This window comes from Somniosus microcephalus, chromosome 17 (assembly GCF_052327205.1).
Source record: "Somniosus microcephalus isolate GS21.2 chromosome 17, FLI_Smic_1.0, whole genome shotgun sequence".
Lineage (NCBI taxonomy): Eukaryota > Metazoa > Chordata > Chondrichthyes > Squaliformes > Somniosidae > Somniosus > Somniosus microcephalus.
Genome location: NC_141003.1, coordinates 5,618,964 through 5,640,927, shown reverse-complemented (window position 1 = coordinate 5,640,927; position 21,964 = coordinate 5,618,964). Strand labels below are relative to the sequence as shown.

The window sequence follows — 21,964 nt, the reverse complement described above, 5'->3', positions numbered from 1 at the left end:
TGTTATTAAAATATATATTATATATATATTCCCTAACACGCCCCCCCTTTGATTCTTTCAAAAATTGAATCATAAAAATAGAGATTAAAAATATAATCAATTACTGCTGTGTTTTGCCACTGTCCGGATCAGTGGCTCTGCACAAATTTACATCAACCAGGATTTTACGTGGCCACAGTAAAAGCCTGGTTTTAATAAGTTAATTGATTTCATGATCTTAAATTAATTAGTGCATCTTAAAAAAGTGGGAGGAGCTCCCCTCAGCTTATGGCTTTGACTTTGAAAAATACATTCAGGTAAAAAATTAAAAAGTAAAAAAAAGTAGAAAAATTATAAAAAGTAGAAAAAGGTACAAAACAATCTAGCAGCTAAATATAACATGCCCCTTTTAAGATGTAAAAACGGTCTGCTGGGACCTGCAAGGCGTTTTGCCCACGGGGCAGCAGCCGCCTGGTGGCAAGCACATTTAATCAACAGAAACACACAATTTGATCCCCATCCTATTATACAAGGCCTCCCTCTTATCTTTCTGAGGAATGTTTTGTCAAGATTCTTCAAGGGCATTTTATGGCTTCGTGGCTCCTTGTTATCTAGCAGGTGCTATCCTCCCTGTTTCCTTGCATTTTACCATTCCCATATCATTTCGATTTGTCTTTTGATGCTTGATATTCGACCTTGCTGGCATTTATGCTATCTTTTTCCGCTTGCCTGTTGTCAGTCCCTGGTCTAAGAATTAAAACCCATCTTTGAATCTAACAGCTATTCCTTACAATTCCCTTCTTTGAGAAGGAAATATCCTTATTGACTTCTCACAATTGGCTCTTGACTAATCTAGCTAGCTCTTCTTGCTCTCTCAACTTGGGCGTTAGTTAGTAGGGAGTCTTGAAGATTTCTCCTTTCCTTTGAGGGGGAGGAGCAACCTCTGACCCCTTACTCAAATTCAATTCACTGTTCCGGTGTTCCAATTCTGCCTCACCTGGGGTATCCTCTGTTTCTTCTATCTTTCCTGATGTTACCCCGCCTGGGGTCCCCTCTACATTACTTCGGATCTTCTCTTTCGGTGTGCTCAATTAATTTGTTATTGCTTGTCAGTCATGGGCATGAGTACCCAATTGGCTTATGTATCAAAGTCTTACTACACACGTTACATATATCAAATACACTATCATTACAAGTTGGATAGCTACCAGAGCATGTGAAATAATACGAACCTAAGGGTGTGCTGATGTATTAAGCCCAATATCCCATCAATGTGAGTTGTCCCCTATGCTGTCAATTTCAATATTCTCGAGTTGTCTTGCTCCAAAACGTAAAAATGCTTTAGGGAGGAGTTCAGTCGCATCATGAGCACGGTGGCATAGTGGTTAGCACTGTTGCCTCACAGCGCCAGAGACCCGGGTTCGAATCCGGCCTCGGGCGACTGTGTGTGTGGAGTTTGCACATTCTCCCCGTGTTTGCGTGGGTTTTCTCCGGGTGCTCTGGTTTCCTCCCACAGTCCAAAGATGTGCGGGTTAGGTTGATTGGCTATGATAAATTGACCCTTAGTGTTAGGGGGATTAAATACGTGGGGTCACAGGGATAGGGTGGGATATGTGTTGGTGTAGGGGTTACGGGGATCGGGTGGGATATGTGTTGGTGCAGGCTCGATGGGCCGAAATGGCCTCTATCTGCACTGTGGGGTTTCTGTGATTCTGTGATATGAGCTCACTGAAACCCACAAACAACAGGGGAATGTCGTATCCGAATTGTGCCACATAATTGTGTAGCTCATACTTAAAAACGTGTTGGTTGATGGGACAGGTCCTGTTAGACCCGTAAAGCATGGTAATTGCAGTAGTAGTGACACAGGAGGCACCACCAAAATCCCCTCATACTGGATTCGTACTGGTTTTTCCCACGCTCTGTTACCTACAAAACACAATTATTACAGTCAGTTAAATTCAGTTTTACAATCATATCAAATACATTACAGTTTAACATCTAATCAACAAATCATGGATTTAAAAGATCCTCCAGATCTCTTTTACTTGTATCCATCTTGTGGATAATTCTTTACTAAACATGATTTCTCCTTGGACCTCAATTGTACCAATCTAGATTCCATGTAACTCTCCACTTCAACTTTAATTTCAATCCCTCTAACAGGTACCAACCAGTGTGTTTAACTCTATTCTGATTGTTTCATCAATTAGATAGTTTCTCGATGGAGTATGTGTCAATACTTTAAAAGTTGTCTCGCTCTCCTGAGCCACATTAACCATTTCATGTCTTGCTGTTGTCAAGTAACTGAGCATGTCTGAGACCGTTCTTCAGTGTAAATTCACCATACATTCCCGGATGGTAATTACTTCATACGTAACAAGTCACAGTTACACACACATACCGGTATCTCACTATCATGCCACCCATGCCGTCCGATATAAGCCTTTCTCGGGCTTTCAGGTATCTTATCGAAAGATTGTAGTCGTCTAATGGCTGAATACTTCTTCAAGGTCTTGCTTGCTGCTATTTAAGCTTTGACCTGAGCTCTTGGCCCTCTGCCTGTAATCTGGCCACTTCAGCCTGCTTGATTTCAAGCTGATTTTTAGCAGTAACTAGCTCTACATTAATCTCTTCCATTTCTTTCTCCTGAAGTGCTCTTTCCTGTAGTTGTGCTTTCACTAATGTGGTTTTCTCAGCTATTAGGCTCTCTAAAAGCATAATCTGTTGCTTTAAGTTATTCTCAAGATTCAACTTTTCTTTTTCCACGGTCTCTATTGTTGCCTGACTTTTCTCAATGTTTTCCGAAAACTGCTTTAACCTGTCAACTTTTTCAAGTAAAGCATCTTCCTTCTCAGCTAGAAGGGAGGCAAGAGAATTTTCATTCTGCTTTGACTTCATTAACTTATTCTCCAAGTCTGAAACCAGTTCTTCCTTGGTCTGGCAATCTACCTGGAGATTTAGTAAGCGGTCGTTCAAATTATTTTCTTCTTGTTTCAGATCATCGAGTTCAGACTGATTTTTTTTCAGTTTTGTTTCTGCTCTTTTAAACTGCCTGAGAGCATTTTGCAAGTTCTCATTCAGTAGTGCAATTCTCCTGTTTCAATCTTACACTCTCAATCACTTTCCTTTAATTACATGTGGGATATGTGCATTCCGTCCTTCACTACCCCAATGTTCTGTATTCGGTACACCTCTCGTCCTTGGGCTTGGGGTGCCATTACGGTATTACCAATACCAACCCTAGGAGCCCATTCAGTAGTGTCTTGGGCTTGGGGTGCCATTACGGTATTACCAATACCAGCCCTAGGAGCCCATTCAGTAGTGCCTTGGGCTTGGGGTGCCATTACGGTATTACCAATACCAGCCCTAGGAGCCCATTCAGTAGTGCCTTGGGCTTGGGGTGCCATTACGGTATTACCAATACCAACCCTAGGAGCCCATTCAGTAGTGTCTTGGGCTTGGGGTGCCATTACGGTATTACCAATACCAACCCTAGGAGCCCATTCAGTAGTGCCTTGGGCTTGGGGTGCCATTACGGTATTACCAATACCAGCCCTAGGAGCCCATTCAGTAGTGCCTTAGGCTTGGGGTGCCATTACGGTATTACCAATACCAGCCCTAGGAGCCCATTCAGTAGTGCCTTGGGCTTGGGGTGCCATTACGGTATTACCAATACCAGCCCTAGGAGCCCATTCAGTAGTGCCTTGGGCTTGGGGTGCCATTACGGTATTACCAATACCAGCCCTAGGAGCCCATTCAGTAGTGCCTTGGGCTTGGGGTGCCATTACGGTATTACCAATACCAGCCCTAGGAGCCCATTCAGTAGTGCCTTGGGCTTGGGGTGCCATTACGGTATTACCAATACCAGCCCTAGGAGCCCATTCAGTAGTGCCTTGGGCCTGGGGTGCCATTACGGTATTACCAATACCAGCCCTAGGAGCCCATTCAGTAGTGCCTTGGGCTTGGGGTGCCATTACCGGTATTACCAATACCAACCCTAGGAGCCCATTCAGTAGTGTAATTCTCCAGTTTCAATCTTTTGTAATACATCTTTAATGCGAGACCCTAGGTTTCTAACCTTTTGATCCAGTGTCGCCAAATCAATAGTATTAACAACTGAGGTACCCATATTAAAGGCAGTTGTTGCGTCATTTATCACAGACCTTTTACATCTCCATATCTGTTTGTGTTTTTTACGGTGCCCACCTCCATTCCATGTCGCGCCTTGTTTTAACACTTGAGTTAGGAGGTGTTGGTATAATTGTTGAGTTTTCTTAGAACACCATGTAGGTAAAGCCGTATCAGTTAAATCTAGCACTACCAGTACAAGTCCATGTTGCACATTATCATACAATTAGTTTACAAGATAACTTCCATTTATCAAATCATAATTTTCCTTCTAGCACTGTGGGGAAATATTAACTTAAAAGTAAGAAACTTAAATTTAATAATGTCCCATATCTTTAAATTTCATACTAAAGTTGTTGCTTGGTGAACTTAAACAGCTGTCAGTGGAAAGGGTTAACTCCTTTGCAGGTTTTTAAGAAGGTGGAGCGAAACATTATCAGACGTAATTGCGTCACTTCACGTAAATTAAAACGACAGTTGTGTTTTCACACTTTAACTAAACACGAACAGAACAGATAAAACAAAACAAAATAGCACATTCTTGCAGAAAACAGTAAATAACGTCATATTTCTTATTGTCCTTTCTTCAGATGTCTTTCCAAAATACTGTAAAAACATAACTGGAGAAAAATTAGTTTTTCACATTTAAACAAATCAAATCAAACTGCTTTAGAAGATTTCACCATAGCAACCGTGACTCCAAGGTTAAATCTTAGACTGAAACTTAATGTAACATTGTACAGTTTGCACCAAGTACAAAAATCTATCTTTTGTTAAACAAACTTTTTGTTGCTCTTCTCAGTTTTTACACACCAGCTTAACTTAAATTATTTCAAAGGTTTTTTTTTTTCAATTCTTGGGGCACAATCTTATTCGCACATTCTTAAAACTTCCAAAATCCAAGACAAGACAAAAGATTTAAACGCTTTTAACACAGAGAAGTGGGTGGAGCTAAAACACACATAACAACAGAATCTTTTAAAGAACATCTAATCAGACAAAAGAAATACTGTAACTTCTTGAACATTCATAGTCATTTTTCAAGGTTCCTTTCACTCAGCAAATTTTGTGTTTTATTTGTCTCAGCACAGATGTTAATAACTTCCATGTCAGTAAAACTTTAAGTTTCTCTTTTTTTTCCTCTTTTTCCATCGGCGTCTCAGCATTTCTTGGCTTTCCAAATCCCTGTTTTTTTTCCTTCCTTTGCTGAATCTTCAGATTGGTTAGCCTGCAAATGAGATCTTTTTCCTTCTTTATCTCTCCTGTGTTCAGCCCCGAGTGTTCCAACCAGTTAGTTTTAAATCTCCCGTCGTACTCTAACACTTCCTCCGTCCCTTTCTGTTGACAGGCTATGATCTTTCCCCAATCCGTTTTTGCAGGGCTAAACACTTGTAACCACTGTTGGATCGCATCCCATCCGGCATCTATATCTTGCTCATCATTTCCCAGGCCAGTCTTTACTTTGCTGTGTAACTTATTTCCCTCTCTCCTGGGTATCATTACAATCAGAATTTGGACTCCGCCACACGGGTGGAGTTGGTACTTCGCCCTTTCTTCCCCATTTTCTTTCTTCTCATACTCCTTTTCTACTCAAGACTCCTTGCATTAAAGTAAATGCCATCCAACCGTGCCATACTCCCTTGTGCCATTACATATTTGCTCTGCCTTCCAGGCTGACATTTTTCCTCTATATTTGGCTGTGCATCACCCCCTACTATAGCTCCACTCTGTATCCCATCCCCCTGCCAAACTAGTTTTAACCCCCCCCCCCCCCCCCCCCCCCCCAACAGTACCAGCAAACCTCCCCACAAGGATGTTGGTCCCGTTCCGGTTCAGGTGCAACCCGTCCGACTTGTACAGGTCCCACCTTCCCTAGAAGCAGACCCAGTGATCCAGGAAACTAAAGCCCTCCCTCCTGCACCAACTCTTTAGCCACGCATTCATCTGCTCTACCCTCCTATTCCTATACTCACTAGCGTGTGGCACCAGGAGTAATCCAGAGATTACAACCTTTGAGGTCCTGCTTTTTAATCTGCTACCTAGCTCCCTAAATTCTTGTTGCAGGACCTCTTTTTCTACCCATGTCGTTGGTACCAATGTGAACCACGACCTCTGACTGTTCGCCCTCCCCCTTCAGAAGGCCCTGCAGCCATTCAGTGACATCCTTGACCCTGGCACCGGGGAGCCAACATACCATCCTGGAGTCACGTCTGTGGCCACAGAAATGTCTATCTGTTCCCCTTACAATAGAATCCCCTATCACTATTGCTCTCCCACTTTTTTTCCTCCCCTCCTGTGCAGCTGAGCCACTCGTGGTGCTACGGACTTGGCTCTTGCTGCATTCCCCTGAGAAACCATCTCCCCCAGCAGTGTCCAAAACGGAAAATCTGTCAGAGAGGGAGATGGACCCAGGGGACTCCTGCACTACCTTTCTAGTTCTTTTACTCTGTCTGGCGGTCACCCATTTCCTGTCTGCCTGTGCACTCTTTACCGGCGGTGTGACCACCTCGTTAAACGTGCTACCCACGAAGATTTCAGCTTCGCAGATGCTCCACTTGACTGCAGCTCCAGCTCCGAAACCTGGATTTCGAGTAGCTGCAGCTGGAGACACTTCCTGCACATGTGTTCACCCTGGACACCGAAATTTGTCCCTGACTTGCCACATAGCACAGGAGGAGCACGCCACGCTGCCGAGCTGCCCTGTCATGTCCTACCCTTAATTTACTTCCTTTAAATTAAAGACTATTAAATGCACTAGGGACCTACTTCCCTTTAAACACTACTTACTCTAAACTAGAGACCTTACTTTGACTTTAACGACTGGACTGTAGAAGTACTCACCAGGTCCTACTTGCCAATCAGCTCCTTCCCTGGTTGTGACGTCACTTTAGCGGTTTTGCAGTTGTTGTTTGACTGCTCCCCCTCTTGGACTCTTTCCTTGGTGTACAGTAAGAACCAATTCCTACAGGGTGAAAAGTTAGGAAAAACAAAGGCGAAGCAAGGGAGCTCCTCCTTCCACTCCTCACCCAACTCCCTGACTCACCCAACTCGCAGCACTCTGTTTAAACCGCACTCAGTCAGAGGTTACTTTTAAATCATCTACTTTAATTCATTATACAGCCCTTGAAGTAGCTCCCTGGGTAGTCTCGATCTCTGTGCACCACTCCTGTTAGGATATGCAATGCCTGTATTATTTCTCCCTCAGCCAGGGTCTTCTGCTTTTCTTCCTTCCCTTGTGTGTCCATGCCACCGCTCTGTCCTGGTCCTTTTCAGACGGCGGTCATCACTGTGGCAGCAAACCAATTGTTTGGTAACTCCCTGTGCACCCAATTCAGTCCCACTCTCCAGTGTGATTCATACCTCCATGTGTGCATTATGTAATGCAATGGGGACCTGTTCTTCCCCACTTCCCTCCCCTCCCCAAAACAAAATCCACCAGTAGAACAGAACCTGCCAGGGAAATGTGAACTTGTGTAACTGGATCCAAATGAGACTTGAAGTCTGGAGTCCCATTTTCCAGACGGCAGTAAGTCGGTGTAAAGATTCCTATCTGGTGGAAAATCTTCCCTCTAGTACCTTCGGTAGATCTGTTTTGCTGTTCGATGTTTGTGTTTGGTATCCGGACTTTTACAAAGTTTGGTGGGGGAAACAGCAAAGTGCTGAACCCAGCGCACAGCTCATCTCATCTCTGTGGCACTGCATGTTAATACTTCAACACACTGTGTCATAGTCAGTCTGAGGGAGCAAGTAACAATGGGGTGGTCTTGCTGTTAGGAACACACATCACAATCCTGGGATGGTGCTGAATTTGAATGCTGGGATTTAATTTGTAATCGGGAAAGCTGAAAATGGATTTTTGTTAGGGTATAAGCGAATTGTTTCATTATCCCACAAAGCAAGACCCCAGCCCACATCTCCACGAGCGAGTTGCCAAGAGCTGATTAAGAGCAGCCTGATGGAAAGGGCCTGTGCCCTTTGTTGGAGATGCCCGGTCTCCAGTCACTGTCGCCTTGTGTTGTGTGGTTGAGATTGGGAACTCTGCTTTGGAGCGCCAATGTACAGCGTGATGAAGTAATGTGCTGCCCGCCAACAACAGCCTCTGAATATGGGATTAGTGCCGACAAACCAGGGTACGTTTTTTTTTAAGAAGCAATCACAGAGAATTACAAATGGCTCACTGGGTGAAAAAAACCTACCTAATTTGTGGAGATACTAGAGTCTATTAACTCGGGCTGAGTAAAGAGAAAAATCAGCAGTGTTCCCATTCCTGATTGCTGTGCAGTCACTCTTCCCAGTCACTTTGTACTTTTGTGTTGTACTCTTCTATATATGCTGATCAGTGTACAAGTTGATACCCTTTTGTTATAGGCCTTCTCATGTCTCTCTTCACATTTTCTTATCAATCTCAATACTTTAAAGGATAAGTTGTAGGTGAGACGAGTAATGTGTCCTAACTCTCTCCCACACCGTCGTGCAGCCACCACCAGGAAGGTCTACGAGAAGAAGCTGGAGCAGCTGATGGACCAGGGGTCAGTAACTGAGGAAAACCAGCCGAACGGAAGCACGGATTCTGATCAGTACAGTGACACGGAAGAAGGTGAGTAAGCCCAGCTTACTGGAGATTCTTTCCAGCTTATAGGAAGAAAACAAGAGGTGCTGTATTGCATTGTTACAATACAACTAATACTGAATTTAAGTCTGATTGATGGATCTTCATTCAAAATGAAAACGATTAGCATTAGTTTTAGTTCTTGCGTTCTGTATTTGAAATGTGAACTCCAGATGGTGAACAAAAAAGCCATTGGGTCCAACCGCTTCTGATTGATCTCCACCACGAAAAACCTGCCCCCCCCCCCCCACAAACATATTCTTCAATCCCTTCTCTCTGATTCTCCGTCCTCCTGTTAATCGAGTTTGTAATTATCTGGATCAGACCAAAGGGAGCTGGAGCTTCAGTTTGTCAGGAAACCAGCAGGGCCCAGGTCAGTTGTAGTGCAGTCTGACACTCGGCTGTAGTATGACACACTGGGACAGCTGATCCTAATGGGCAGGGCAAGAGCTTTTCTGTTGCAATCTTGCCTTTCTGTTCAAACAAAAGTTGGTAGAATATTTCTGAAGTTTAATTTTAACGAAGTTATTTATAATGGCGCTCAGCTGACGCTAGCCAGCAATTAATGGATTGGCAGTGGAACAGCAAGCTGCTGTTCAGTTAAACTGGTGGTTCAAGTGTGAATTACCCATTAATCTGAACTCCATAGAATCATTGTAATGTGCTGACTCTGACTCAACCTTCCATTTGGTCCTATTTCCCTGCCCTTTCCCCATATCCTTTTTACATATAACTCTCAAATGTTTATTCAATTCCATTTTAAAAGCTGTTCCTTGCTATTCTGCCACCACTGTTTCTGATGGTGTGTTCCATGTGTTAACAAACCTCTGCATAAAAACATTCTCCTAACCATTCGACTCTTTTGAAGATCTTCAATTTATGCAGGCGATGGAGGAGCAGATTTGCAGGGAAATTACTGAGGTGCATGAATATAGAGTAGTGATAATGGGAGACTTTAACTACCCCAATATTGAATGATGCAGCGATTGTGTTGCGGGCAGAGATGGGTTCGTGCACTTCCTGCTGTGATGAAAAGAGTGTCATTTTCCCAAAGTCTCTTAAAACTAAAACCTCTCATCCCTGGTATTGTCTTGGTGAATCTCTCCTGCACCTTCCCCATGACATTCTTCCTAAAGTAAGGTGCCAATAACTGGGCACAGTATTCTAACTGCAGCCTAACCAATGATTTGTACATGTTTAGCATTACCTCTTTGCTTTTGTGCTCCATGCCCCATTTATAAAACCTAGGATACCACGTGTTGTTTTGTTTTTAAAAGCTGAAGCAACTTGTCCTCCCACTTCTGTGTCTGAACCCTCAAAGGCTCTCTGCTCCTTTTTTAAATTTTCACCATTTGGTGCATATTCCCTCTCATTCTTTGCAAAATGCATTCTCTGCATTAAATGTCATCTGATATCTATCTGCCCGATATACTAACCTGCCTGTGTTCTGAAATCGCTTGCAGTCCTCTTCACAGTTAACCATGCCCACTATTTTTGTGCCCCATATACCCAAGTCCAGATTTTTTATATACATAGACGGAAAGCATCCATTAACAACTACTTTTTTTTCTGTCCTTTAACCAACTTGCTATCCCTGCTACCATATCTCCTTTAATACCATGTGCCTTAATTTTATCAACCAGCCTCTTGTGTGACATCTTATCCAATGCCTTTTGAAAATCCATATACACAACATCCAGTGCATTTCCTCTATCCGTACACTATTATTTCCTCAAATAACTCTTAAATTTTTCAGACATGAATTGCCTTTTTATAAGTTGATGCTGGCAGTTCTTAATTATCCCGTGTCCAGGTGATTGTATAGTTTTATTCTGTATTATGACCTCTGGGAGCTTACCCAAGCATAGGTGACCCATAGAGGGTTGGAATGGGGAGGCAAAGGTGCAGGTATCCCTCAGTGATGACTGAAGCCTGGTATGTAGAGGGTAACGATGTGAAGAGTGATTTATTTTGATGTAATTTTAACAGGTTTACACCATGGAACATTTGTTTATTAAAAGTAGATCCACTTAAGAACATTCAATAAAGAAGGACAGGAGAAGACCAGCTGGTCCATCGAGCCAGTCCCATCCTAGCATGGTGTAACCCCTGCACATCGTCTTCCCCCCCCCCCCCCCCCACCCCCTTGCCAGTAGCCTCAATCTCCTGGGAGAGGCAAAACGACATCTTGGACCAATTTAGAGCGAGAGGGTGACACAACCCACAATAACCCACCTCGCTCTGTGTAGCTAGGTTTGCCACAAATACTAATACTCTTGGCTTGCATAACACAGAATCAAGCTAAAAATGTTGTTTTGGGGGACTGATGCTCAGTAATTTCCATTTTTACTACCTGTATTTTATGGTGCCTTTTAATAAAAAAAATTTTGGTAAGCAGATGCTGTAAAACAAACGGAGTTTTAATTGTATGTATTAGTGTATTACTACAAGCTTTCCCATTGCCCAGTTTACATTAGCACTACCAATTTTGTGTTAAAAGACAATTAAATGTTTTTTAATTCTCCCTGTTAGTTACCCAGGTCCCGGGTAATTCTGATTCTATGCTGTATAACCGGTCTCTTAAGATCCTGCTTGTTTTCCCCCTCCGTCTGAGTGGGGTCAGGATTAGGAATTAGTGGCACCGTGTGTTGGAGCCCCAGCGCACTGTACATTGGACTGTTTTTGTGATCGGAGAGCAGCTCTTGAACTTAGTAACATCCCTTCGTACTTGCCTTTTGAATGTTCAGAGATCATAATTGAAAAGAAGGAGCTGCTTACAAGCAAGACCAAGACTCCTGTAATAACCAGGCAAAGAAAAACCGAGTACAGTTGGGTAAGTGATTTAGATAGATTATTCCATAACATTTTCAGTCTTGATCCTTTCAATGTCAAAAATCCAAATACAATTTTAAACAAAATTCTATACTATCTATTCCTGATAATTCTGTTGTTTATAGGCATAAAAATTGATTATCTAATTTGAATTGAGCAACATAAATAACAGAATGGGAATTTAGCGCTGAAAGAATTGACCTTTCAGATCATTTGAATTGAGAGGATTATATTCAGATTTGTATAGTGGCATTTTCAAAGATTTTGTGCAGTCCCAAGTTTCACATCCTGTTCTATCCGTGAATGAAAGTGTGAAATAAACTCTCATTTAACTATCTTGTAAAAAAAAAAGCGGTTGTCTATTAAAATGAATCCAGATTGTTTTACTGAAGTCTTAATGTGACATTAAATTCTTTGCAGTTGTAATTGAACTGTTTGATGGAGCAAATCAGAAGTAGAAGATTCTCTTGGGTATAGTTCGGAAATTATATCCGGATGCTTTCATAGAACTGAGCAGTTTTTAAACACTTGGGATTTGGCTGCTAAAGCGTATAATTTTATAAAGACTTCCTGATGTAATAGGGCTTAAGAGCCTAGAAATTACTCTTGGTGATCTTAGCAGACGAACAGTGAATGCGTTTGTGTGACATTCGTCTTCTATTTTAACAGGTGTTCACCCACTTGTTTTAATTGAATCGGCTTCTGCTAAAATAGCAGCAAGGACTGTCATTAGAGTGCAATTGAGCATTCATCTGGTAACCTGGGCACTTTACATAGAGTGTACTGAACAGAAACAGACCATTCGGCCCATCTGGTCTCTGCCAGTGTTTATGCTCCACCTGAGCCTCCTCCCACCCTACTTGATCTCGCCCTATCAGCGTGTCCTTCTGTTCCTTTTTCCCTCGTGTACTTATCTAGCTTCCCCTTAAATGCAGCTATGCTGTAAACATATACAGCACATCACACAGTGACTGGTAGATTAATTACATGTGGAGGCTAATCCACTAGTGGGTATGTTGCATGAGGAGGGTAATCCACTAGTGGGTATGTTACACGAGGAGGGTAATCCACTAGTGGGTATGTTACACGAGGAGGGTAATCCACTAGTGGGTATGTTGCATGAGGAGGGTAATCCACTAGTGGGTATGTTACACGAGGAGGGTAATCCACTAGTGGGTATGTTGCATGAGGAGGGTAATCCACTAGTGGGTATGTTACACGAGGAGGGTAATCCACTAGTGGGTATGTTACACGAGGAGGGTAATCCACTAGTGGGTATGTTACACGAGGAGGGTAATCCACTGGTGGGTATGTTACACGAGGAGGGTAATCCACTAGTGGGTATGTTACACGAGGAGGGTAATCCACTAGTGGGTATGTTGCATGAGGAGGGTAATCCACTAGTGGGTATGTTACACGAGGAGGGTAATCCACTAGTGGGTATGTTACACGAGGAGGGTAATCCACTAGTGGGTATGTTACACGAGGAGGGTAATCCACTAGTGGGTATGTTACACGAGGAGGGTAATCCACTAGTGGGTATGTTACACGAGGAGGGTAATCCACTAGTGGGTATGTTACACGAGGAGGGTAATCCACTAGTGGGTATGTTACACGAGGAGGGTAATCCACTAGTGGGTATGTTGCATGAGGAGGGTAATCCACTAGTGGGTATGTTACACGAGGAGGGTAATCCACTAGTGGGTATGTTACACGAGGAGGGTAATCCACTAGTGGGTATGTTACACGAGGAGGGTAATCCACTAGTGGGTATGTTACACGAGGAGGGTAATCCACTAGTGGGTGTGTTACACGAGGAGGGTAATCCACTAGTGGGTATGTTACACGAGGAGGGTAATCCACTGGTGGGTATGTTGCATGAGGAGGGTAATCCACTAGTGGGTATGTTACACGAGGAGGGTAATCCACTAGTGGGTATGTTACACGAGGAGGGTAATCCACTAGTGGGTATGTTACACGAGGAGGGTAATCCACTAGTGGGTATGTTACACGAGGGTAATCCACTAGTGGGTGTGTTACACGAGGATGTTACACGAGGAGGGTAATCCACTAGTGGGTGTGTTACACGAGGAGGGTAATCCACTAGTGGGTATGTTGCACGAGGAGGGTAATCATGTTACACAGGCGACCCCCCCCCCCAAAACAACAGGAGAGGGCAGATTTCTACCAGTAAAGTGAGTGTGTGTGTAAATCTCGCCTTTTACAACCTCCAGATGTCCCAAAGCATTTTACAACCAATCAAGTACTTTAGAAGTGTTGTCACTGTTGTAATGTAGCAAACGTGGCAGCCAGTTTGGGAACAGCAAGCTCCCACATACAGCAATGAAATAAATGACCAGATCACCTTGTGGTTTTTTAGGGTGTTGGTTGAGTGATAAATATTGGCTAGAACAATTACTTGGTCTGTAACCTGTTAAAAAGATTACTCGTACTCTCTGAAATAAAACAGAAAATGTTCGAAATGCACAGCAAGTCGATCTGCATCTGTGAAGCAGGGAGGCCGGTTATTGCTTCGGATGTATACTTTTCCAAAGGTTAAACTCACTAACTTCTCTTAATAAGTGTCGACTAATCTGTACATTTACAGCATTTACAATTTTTTTTCTTTTTACTACAGTCAAGCCCACTTAAATGAATAACTGATAAAAGAATAAAACATTTAATAGAATAAAATATCCATGCTCCAATCCCTTTTCTAACGATCGCTGTCCCTGTTTAAATGAATTGCAGGAGTCTGGATTTATTGATTTAAGTGTTGTATTGGCTGTGTTGAGCACTTGTCAATCAAGATGTTGAGCTCTTTTAACAAGCCTTTTTGTCTGGGTGTGAAAATAGTCCACGAACCAATTCAGTGATGTTTGAAATAAAAACAAAGTGCTGGGAATCCTCTGCCAGTCAGGCAGCATCTGTGGAGAGCGAAACAGTTAACGTTTCAGGTCGATGGCCTGACCACTGGTCCCATTACCGCCCTCCTTTTGCCTCGCACCATCATCCCTTTTGCCATTTAATCTCTCCCGCCTTCCACCCGATCACAGACCTTCCCTTTTGTTCTTTCCACCCCTCCCCCCTTTTCCTGCCCCTGAACTTGCTTAAAACCTGTTATATTTAACACTTTTTCAGTTCTGATCAAAGGTCATCAAGCTGAAATACTAACTAACTCTCTCTCACCACAGATGCTACCTGACCTAAGTATTTCCAGCATTTTCTGTTTTTATTTCAGATTTCCAGTCTCCGCAGTATTTTGCTTTTGTATCAGTGATGTTTGAGTTTTTTTAACCTCCTTGGTGCTAGGGCCCAAACACTGACAATTAATGTGCTTTTGTTTCGGTAGAAAAACCATCTCCTGAGGTGCTAATGCTCAAGCTTCTAAATTATCCATACTACAGGACTATAATTTCAATCAAATTTCTTGCCAAATTTGATAGAAGTTAAAACGCATAAAAGAATAGAATGGTTATGGGAATAAAATTACTTGGCAACATCATTTTTCATGAAACTGTTTTGCACTGTAATACTTTCTGATTCCATATTACCAACTGTATCTGATGTGTAGTAGTAACCACTTCCAATCTAATTAGACCAGTAAAAAGCAAATTCTTGTCCTGGCTTCTTGTGATCATTAGAGTTGAAAATCGGTTATGCCTCATTTCATTCTTGTAATTTAAAAAAAAAATCAGTATATGTTTGTTTGAAAACTTTGCATTCATTCTCAGTGTTTCTATTGAAAATAGTGGCAAAATTCAGAAACTGATACCAATCATTTTCTCTGCTCTGTATAAATTAAGCTGAATCCTTTTATCTTATGCCAAATAGTGGTTGGGAGATGTGAATCCGATTGAGGATGGATTGAATCCCACCCATGTGAGTAACTACCCCTGAACTGCACCAGATACAGGAAACTTTGTGCTATCCGGCACCGACGGGACCGAGCTGTTGCCGTCCCATCAAAACTGCCGGACAAACCAGCGCTAATGTTAAAACATACGGAAGCTTTTGAGCTCCGTATCTAGCAACAAACCCTGTTGCAGCTTCTAAACAGTCGGCCGTAGCTTGCAAGCGTCTCTGTAGCTAAGCAACAGCTTTAGCTAGACCTTGCAGAGCCTGACTAGTGGGAAAAAAAAGCAACGAAAAGAAAAAAAACTTACTGAACCGACTCCTGAATTTTGCCGGTGGCTGGAGCATTCCGGACAGTTAACCTCCGGATAAACCAAAGTTTCCTGTACTTGGATCATTTAAATACCATTCTTCCCAGTGTCTCACTGGAACTCCCAAGTATAAATTTGATATTTAGTCCTGACTTAAATTGTTACATCTACCAATCCTGCAAGTAACAAGTTTATATTTTTGAAAATTAGATCATTACTATTTGAGTAAGTTGTTTATAGGTTTGTTTCCTTCCTTTCTCTTCCCTCTTGTCTCCTTGTTTTGCCAAGTGTAAGATGGTAGTGGTGTTTGTTTCCACCCTGTACCATTTATTATTTGTTGCTGGTTTCGGCACTGCAAAGCTCCACACTTTATTTTCGCTGTACTTGAATGGGAGGCTGTGATGCTCGAGGGTTTTCAGTAAACTGTCAATTTTTAGGGACTTAAATGCTTAACTGTGATTGACAGGTAACCACTTAAAAGCAAGTAGGGAAACCTGTCAATGATTCCAGTTTCCGCATCACTTAGTAACCTTGAAACCATTGCTAGTAAGTACCCCTTGAATTTTTTGTTCTAATTGGGTGTTAAATTAACTGCATGCAATCATTGTTTCCTTTATCTTTCACCATCCATCCCTTTAACCTTGGATTGTTTTATTTTTTGTGCCATTGTCTTATTTTAATTTCTCTAACCTTGCTAGGATATGTGTGCATTTGTGTTTGCCTTTTGTTTTGAATACATTCTTTTATATAAATTTGTTTAGTTTTTGCTGGGATTGAAGTTAATTACATAGAGGACGCTGGAACTGAGGTGAAAAATAAACTGAGACCCTATGAGCGTAGAATGCTGGTGTGGTGCGTTGGAGTTCAGGGAAAGCAGTGGGGTCTTTAGCAACCCATTGGTGATCACTTAACTAAAGGTTCTACGTGAAGTGCTTGTATCGTTCCGAAGTTTCAGTAACATATCTGCACAGAGCTTTTTAAAATGTGTCTGTATATATATTTTGCTGCAGTAAAATGGAAGAGTTCCAATCATTCTCGCAGTTGCAGCTGCCATGACTAATGCTAGTTCTGTAGACAGGCAGCTGTTGAACACCGCCTTGTTAGAGGTAACGTGGTTTGATTTTTGTTGTCTTCCTTGCACCAACATTCTTGAGTGGTATGGGGTGTAACTTCTGCAAATCTGAATAAATGTTTTATGCAGGATAAACCAAAGAGCAGAGGAACTGCTGTACACCGCATAACCAGCCGTCCCAGCAAATGAGAATGCCGAGCAAAAAACAGGGAAGTTGCCACCTCCTGTACCGCACAGAGTGGACTCTTTCTTTAATTGCACCTCCCTCTGGAGTTGTGGGTCTTTTGTTTCTATTGTTTCAAAGTCACTCGCTACAACCAAACTTGGAGTGAAAGCTTTATATTGATGATTTTTCATTTTATAGGTGGAACAAAAAGAAGTGGTAAAGAACAGTTTGCTGGAAGAAATGTTCCCCAATGAGGCACCGACACCTACAGGGATCAGGTAGGACAGGGGCCGCTGTTTTTATATTCTTCAGTAATCCATTGGGATCTGGTTGTTGTGGTCTCCACTCAGTTATACCACAAAAAGTTCAAAGTCAACTGTACTTAAAATGTAATATCTTCACAAGTTTCAATTCGTGGGCCATTGGCACCAGTACTTGTGAAAGAGGGGGTTGTTCCATTGGGACAGACTCCACTTAAACTGGGCTGGGGCCAGTGTCCTGGCGAATCGAATAACTAGGGTGGTAGATGCAGCTTTAAACTAATAAGGGGGAGGGAGGGTTCAGATAAGGGTAAATCTAAGTCTGAAGAAAAAAGTCCGTAGAGTAGAGTGATTTGGGTAAAATCAAGCAAATTGTGTCAGGAAGGGACCGAGAGTTTAACAGTGGTAATAGGACATTAGCGACTAAGGCCACATCAGGAAAAATAGTAAAAAGTAAAAATTAGAGCTGCTATATATGAATGCACGAAGCATTCGTAACAAGATAGATGAATTAATGGCGCAAATAGAGGTAAATGGGTTTGATCTAGTAGCCATTACTGAGATGCGGTTGTAGGGTGACCAAGGTTGGGAACTAATTATTCCAGGGTACTTGACTTTTAGAAAAGATAGGCAAAATGGAAAAGGAAGTGGGGTGCACCGTTCCCTTTAAACTGCGCGATGGTACCGCACTCTGCAGGTCCTGCGCAGCCGGTAAGACGGCTTTTAAATAGGAAAAAATAACGTGCATGAGCGGAATTCTGAAGGGGCCACGCGGGTCAAAAAAACTTAGAGGAAACATTGGTGGGGTAGACCTGATGATGATGATGAAATAAATGCAGTTGTGGGAAAGGATCTTGGACCAGAAAATCAGGATGTAGAATCAGTATGGGTGGAGCTAAGAAATAACAAAGGGCAGAAAGCAATGGTGGGAGTAGTTTTCGGCCCCATAGTAATAATCATAGTGTTGGACAGAATATAAATCAGGAAATTAGAGGAGCATTTAACAAGGGTAATGCAATAACCCTGGGGAACTTTAATCTTCATATAGACTGGGCAAACCAAAGTTGCAAAAGTAGCTTGGAGGACGAGTTCATGCAATGTATTCAAGACGGTTTTCTAGAACAATATGTTGAGGAACATCTAGAACAGGCTATTTTTAGATCTAGTATTGTGTAATGAGACAAAGTTAAGTAGTAGTAATCTAGTAAAGGATCCTCTGGGGAAGACTGATCATATGATAGAATTTTATATTAAGTTTGAGAGTGATGTGGTTAAGTCTGAAACTAGGGTCTTAAGTTTAAACAAAGCAAACTACAGGCGAGATGGCTGAGGAAGATTGAGAAATTAGTTTAAAAGATGTGACTGTAGATGAGCAATGGCAACATTTTTTTTTAAATTCCTAATTCTTAATGAATATGCATTCCCTTGAAGAATGAAAACTGCACTGGAAAAGTGGTACAACCGTGGCTGGACCTGATGGCCTACATCCTAGGGTTTTAAACAAGGTGGATGCATTGGTTTGATCTTCCAGAATTCCCTAGATTCTAGAACGGTCCCCGTGGATTGGAAGATAGCAAATGTAACTCAGCTATTCAAGAAAGGAGGGAGAGAGAAAACCGAGAACCAAAGGCCAGTTGGCCTGACATCAATAGTAGGGAAAATGCTAGAATCTGTTGTTGAGGAAGTGGTAACAGGGCACTTAGAAAATCACTATGATTAGGCAGAGTCAACATGGTTTTATGAAAGAGAAATCATGTATGACAAATCTGTTAAGAGTTTATTGAGGATGTAACTAGCAGGGTAGATAAGGAGGAATCTGTGGATGTAGTATATATGGATTTTCAGAAGGCATTTGATAAGGTGCCACACAATAGGTTGTTACAAGATTAGGCCTCATGGGTAATATATTAGCATGGATGAGGATTGGTTAACGGACAGAAAACAGAGTAGGAATAAATGTTTTTTTTTGGGATGGCAGGGTGTAACTGGTGAAGTGCCGCAAGGATCAGTACTTGGACCTCAGCTATTTACAATCTGTATCAATGACTTGAATGATAATATATCCAAGTTTGTTGACGATACAAAGCTAGGTGGGAAAATAAGATGTGAGGAGGATGCAAAGAGCCTGTAATGGGATATAACCGGTTAAGTGGTTGGACAAGAAGGTGGCAAATGGAGCATAATGTGTGAAATTATCCACTTTGGTAGAAAGAATGGAAAAGCAGAATTTTTTTTTTTTTTTTTAGGTAAGAGACTAATGTTGGTATTCAGAAGGATTTGGGTGTCCTTGTACACAAATCACAGAAAGGTACAGCAAGCAATTAGGAAGGCAGATGGTGTGTTGACCTTTATTGAAAGGGGGTTGCTGCCTTAGAGTAAGGAAGTCTTGCTGCAATTATATCGGGCTTTGGTGAGCCCACACCTGGAGTACGGAGCACAGTTTTGATGATCTTACCTAAGGAAAGATATACTTGCCTTAGAGAAGATGCAACGAAGGTTCACGAGATTGATTCCTGGGATGAGAGGGTTGTCCTATGAGGAGAGATCGAGCAGATTGGGCCTACACTCTCTGGAGTTTAGAAGAATGAGAGGTGATTTCATTGAAATGTATAAAATTCTTCGAGGGCTTGCCCGGGTAGATGCCGAGAGGCTGTTTCCCCTGGCTGGAGAGTACAGAACGAGGGGGTCATCGTTTCAGGATAAGGAGTTGGCCATTTAGGATTTAGATGAGAAATTTCTTCACTCACTGTTGTGAATTTTTGGAATTCTCTACCCCAGAAGGCTCTGGATGCTGAATTGTTACGTATATTCAAGAAAGTGATCAATATTTTTGGATATTAAGGGAATCAAGGGATATGGGGATAGTGCGGGTAGGTGGAGCTGAGGCAGAAGATCAGCCATGATCTTATTGATTGGCGGAGCAGGCTCGAGGGACCGGATGGCCGACTCCTGCTCCTATTTCTTATGTTATGTTCTTTACAGCAATCCTTCATATCCAAGTACTGAATTATCATTACGGTATTCTAGTGTGAATATTCATTTTAGCGCAAAAGATTGTCTTGAGTATTTTTCTGCTTCATTCATATTGTATGTGTGGTGTCGAGGGTGCAGTCAGATAACGTACCTTGTCAAACATGCTGTCAACCAGTTTTCTTTGATGTGATGCCTGTGGCTGTTTTAATATGGCTAGTGAGTTCAGTTAGATAAATTACCTGGTCAAACGTGACTGCTTTCATGTAGATACATTTGCTGTCAACTAGTTTTCTTTGAAATGGTGCCAGTGGCTATTTGAATCTGCATTTAGTTACGATCAGGGAATTTAGTATTTGCTTTAAAATTTGTCAGCAAACGAAAGGTAATGTAAATGAATCAGTAATCGTGTAGAGACAGGCTGGTTGATGAATGTAAGCAGATAGAACCCATGGTCCCTGGACATTGCTAGCTGTTAAATGTCCTGCCTCACTCCCTGCTTTGTTACTCCTGACCCTTCTCCTCCTTGGCACCCGAATAACGCAGGCCATTTTAAAATCAAAAATAAATATAAACAATGTCACAGGCGGTATAAGCAGTACACTTTTGAAAGAAATCTCTCCTCCCCCCCTCCTCCTCCTCCTCCCCCCAGCCACCAACGGATCCAGTTCTCCCAGGGAGCTGAAGAAAATGTAGCCACGCTGCAAGGCCGCAACTGTTGGGTAATGCACGTGCGCAGCTGGGGGATACTGTTGCGGCCTTGCAGCGTGGCTACATTTTCTTCAGCTCCCTGGGAGAACTGGATCCGTTGGTGGCTGGGGGGAGGAGGAGGAAGAGAGGGGAGGAGAGATTTCTTTCAAAAGTGTACTGCTTATACCGCCTGTGACATTGTTTATATTTATTTTTGATTTTAAAATGGCCTGCGTTATTCAGGTGCCAAGGAGGAGAAGGGTCAGGAGTAACAAAGCAGGGAGTGAGGCAGGACATTTAACACGTATGCGCACAAGGCCACAAAAATGGTCATGTGGATAATCACAGCGTTCACATTCAGACTTGCCAGCAAAGTTGAAACCCTTGGAATAAAAGGGACAGTGGCAGCAAGGATACAAAATTGGCTGAGTGACAGGAAACAAAGTAGTCGTGAACGGTTGTTTTTCAGACTGGAGGAAGGTGGTGTTCCCCAAGGGTTGATTCTAGGACCACTATGATATATATTAATGACTTGGACTTGGAAATACAGGGCACAATTTCAAAGTTTTCAGATGACACAAAACTTGGAAGTATAGTGAACAGTGAGGAGGAGAGTGATACACTTCAAGAGGACATAGACAGGCTGGTGGAATGGGCAGACACGTGGCAGATGAAATGTAATGCAGAAAAGTGCATCGTGATGCATTTTGGTAGAAAGAATGAGGAGAGGCAATATAAACTAAAGGGTACAATTCTAAAGGGGGTGCACGAACAGAGACACCTTGGGGTATATGTGCACAAATCGTTGAAGGTGGCAGGGCAGGTTGAGAAAGCAGTTAAAAAAGCATACGGGATACTGGGCTTCATAAATGGAGGCATTGAATACAAAAGCAAGGAAGTTATGATGAACCTTTATAAAACACTGGTTTAGCCTCAACTGGGGTATTGTGTCCAATTCTGGGCACCACACTTTAGAAAGGATGTGAAGGCCTTGGAGAGGGTGCAGAAAAGATTTACAAGAATGGTTCCAGGGATGAGGGACTTCAGTTATGTGGATAGACTGGAGAAGCTGGGGTTGTTCTCCTTGGA

The 21,964-nt window shown here is 42.4% G+C and overlaps 1 protein-coding gene across 2 annotated transcripts in view; it reads left to right on the top strand.

Annotated features, from left to right (window-relative positions):
* Nucleotides 1-21,964, top strand: part of LOC147105464 (lamina-associated polypeptide 2, isoforms beta/delta/epsilon/gamma-like) — a 61,838-nt gene that overhangs the window by 12,724 nt on the left and 27,150 nt on the right. The window contains exons 3-6 of one of the 2 annotated variants that reach the window (XM_086009835.1): nt 8,588-8,707; nt 11,467-11,552; nt 15,386-15,433; nt 17,154-17,233. In XM_086009835.1, the coding sequence (XP_085865961.1) occupies nt 8,588-8,707; nt 11,467-11,552; nt 15,386-15,433; nt 17,154-17,233 (334 nt within the window). The remainder of the gene's footprint in view (nt 1-8,587; nt 8,708-11,466; nt 11,553-15,385; nt 15,434-17,153; nt 17,234-21,964) is intronic. The other variant, XM_086009837.1, reaches the window with a different exon arrangement.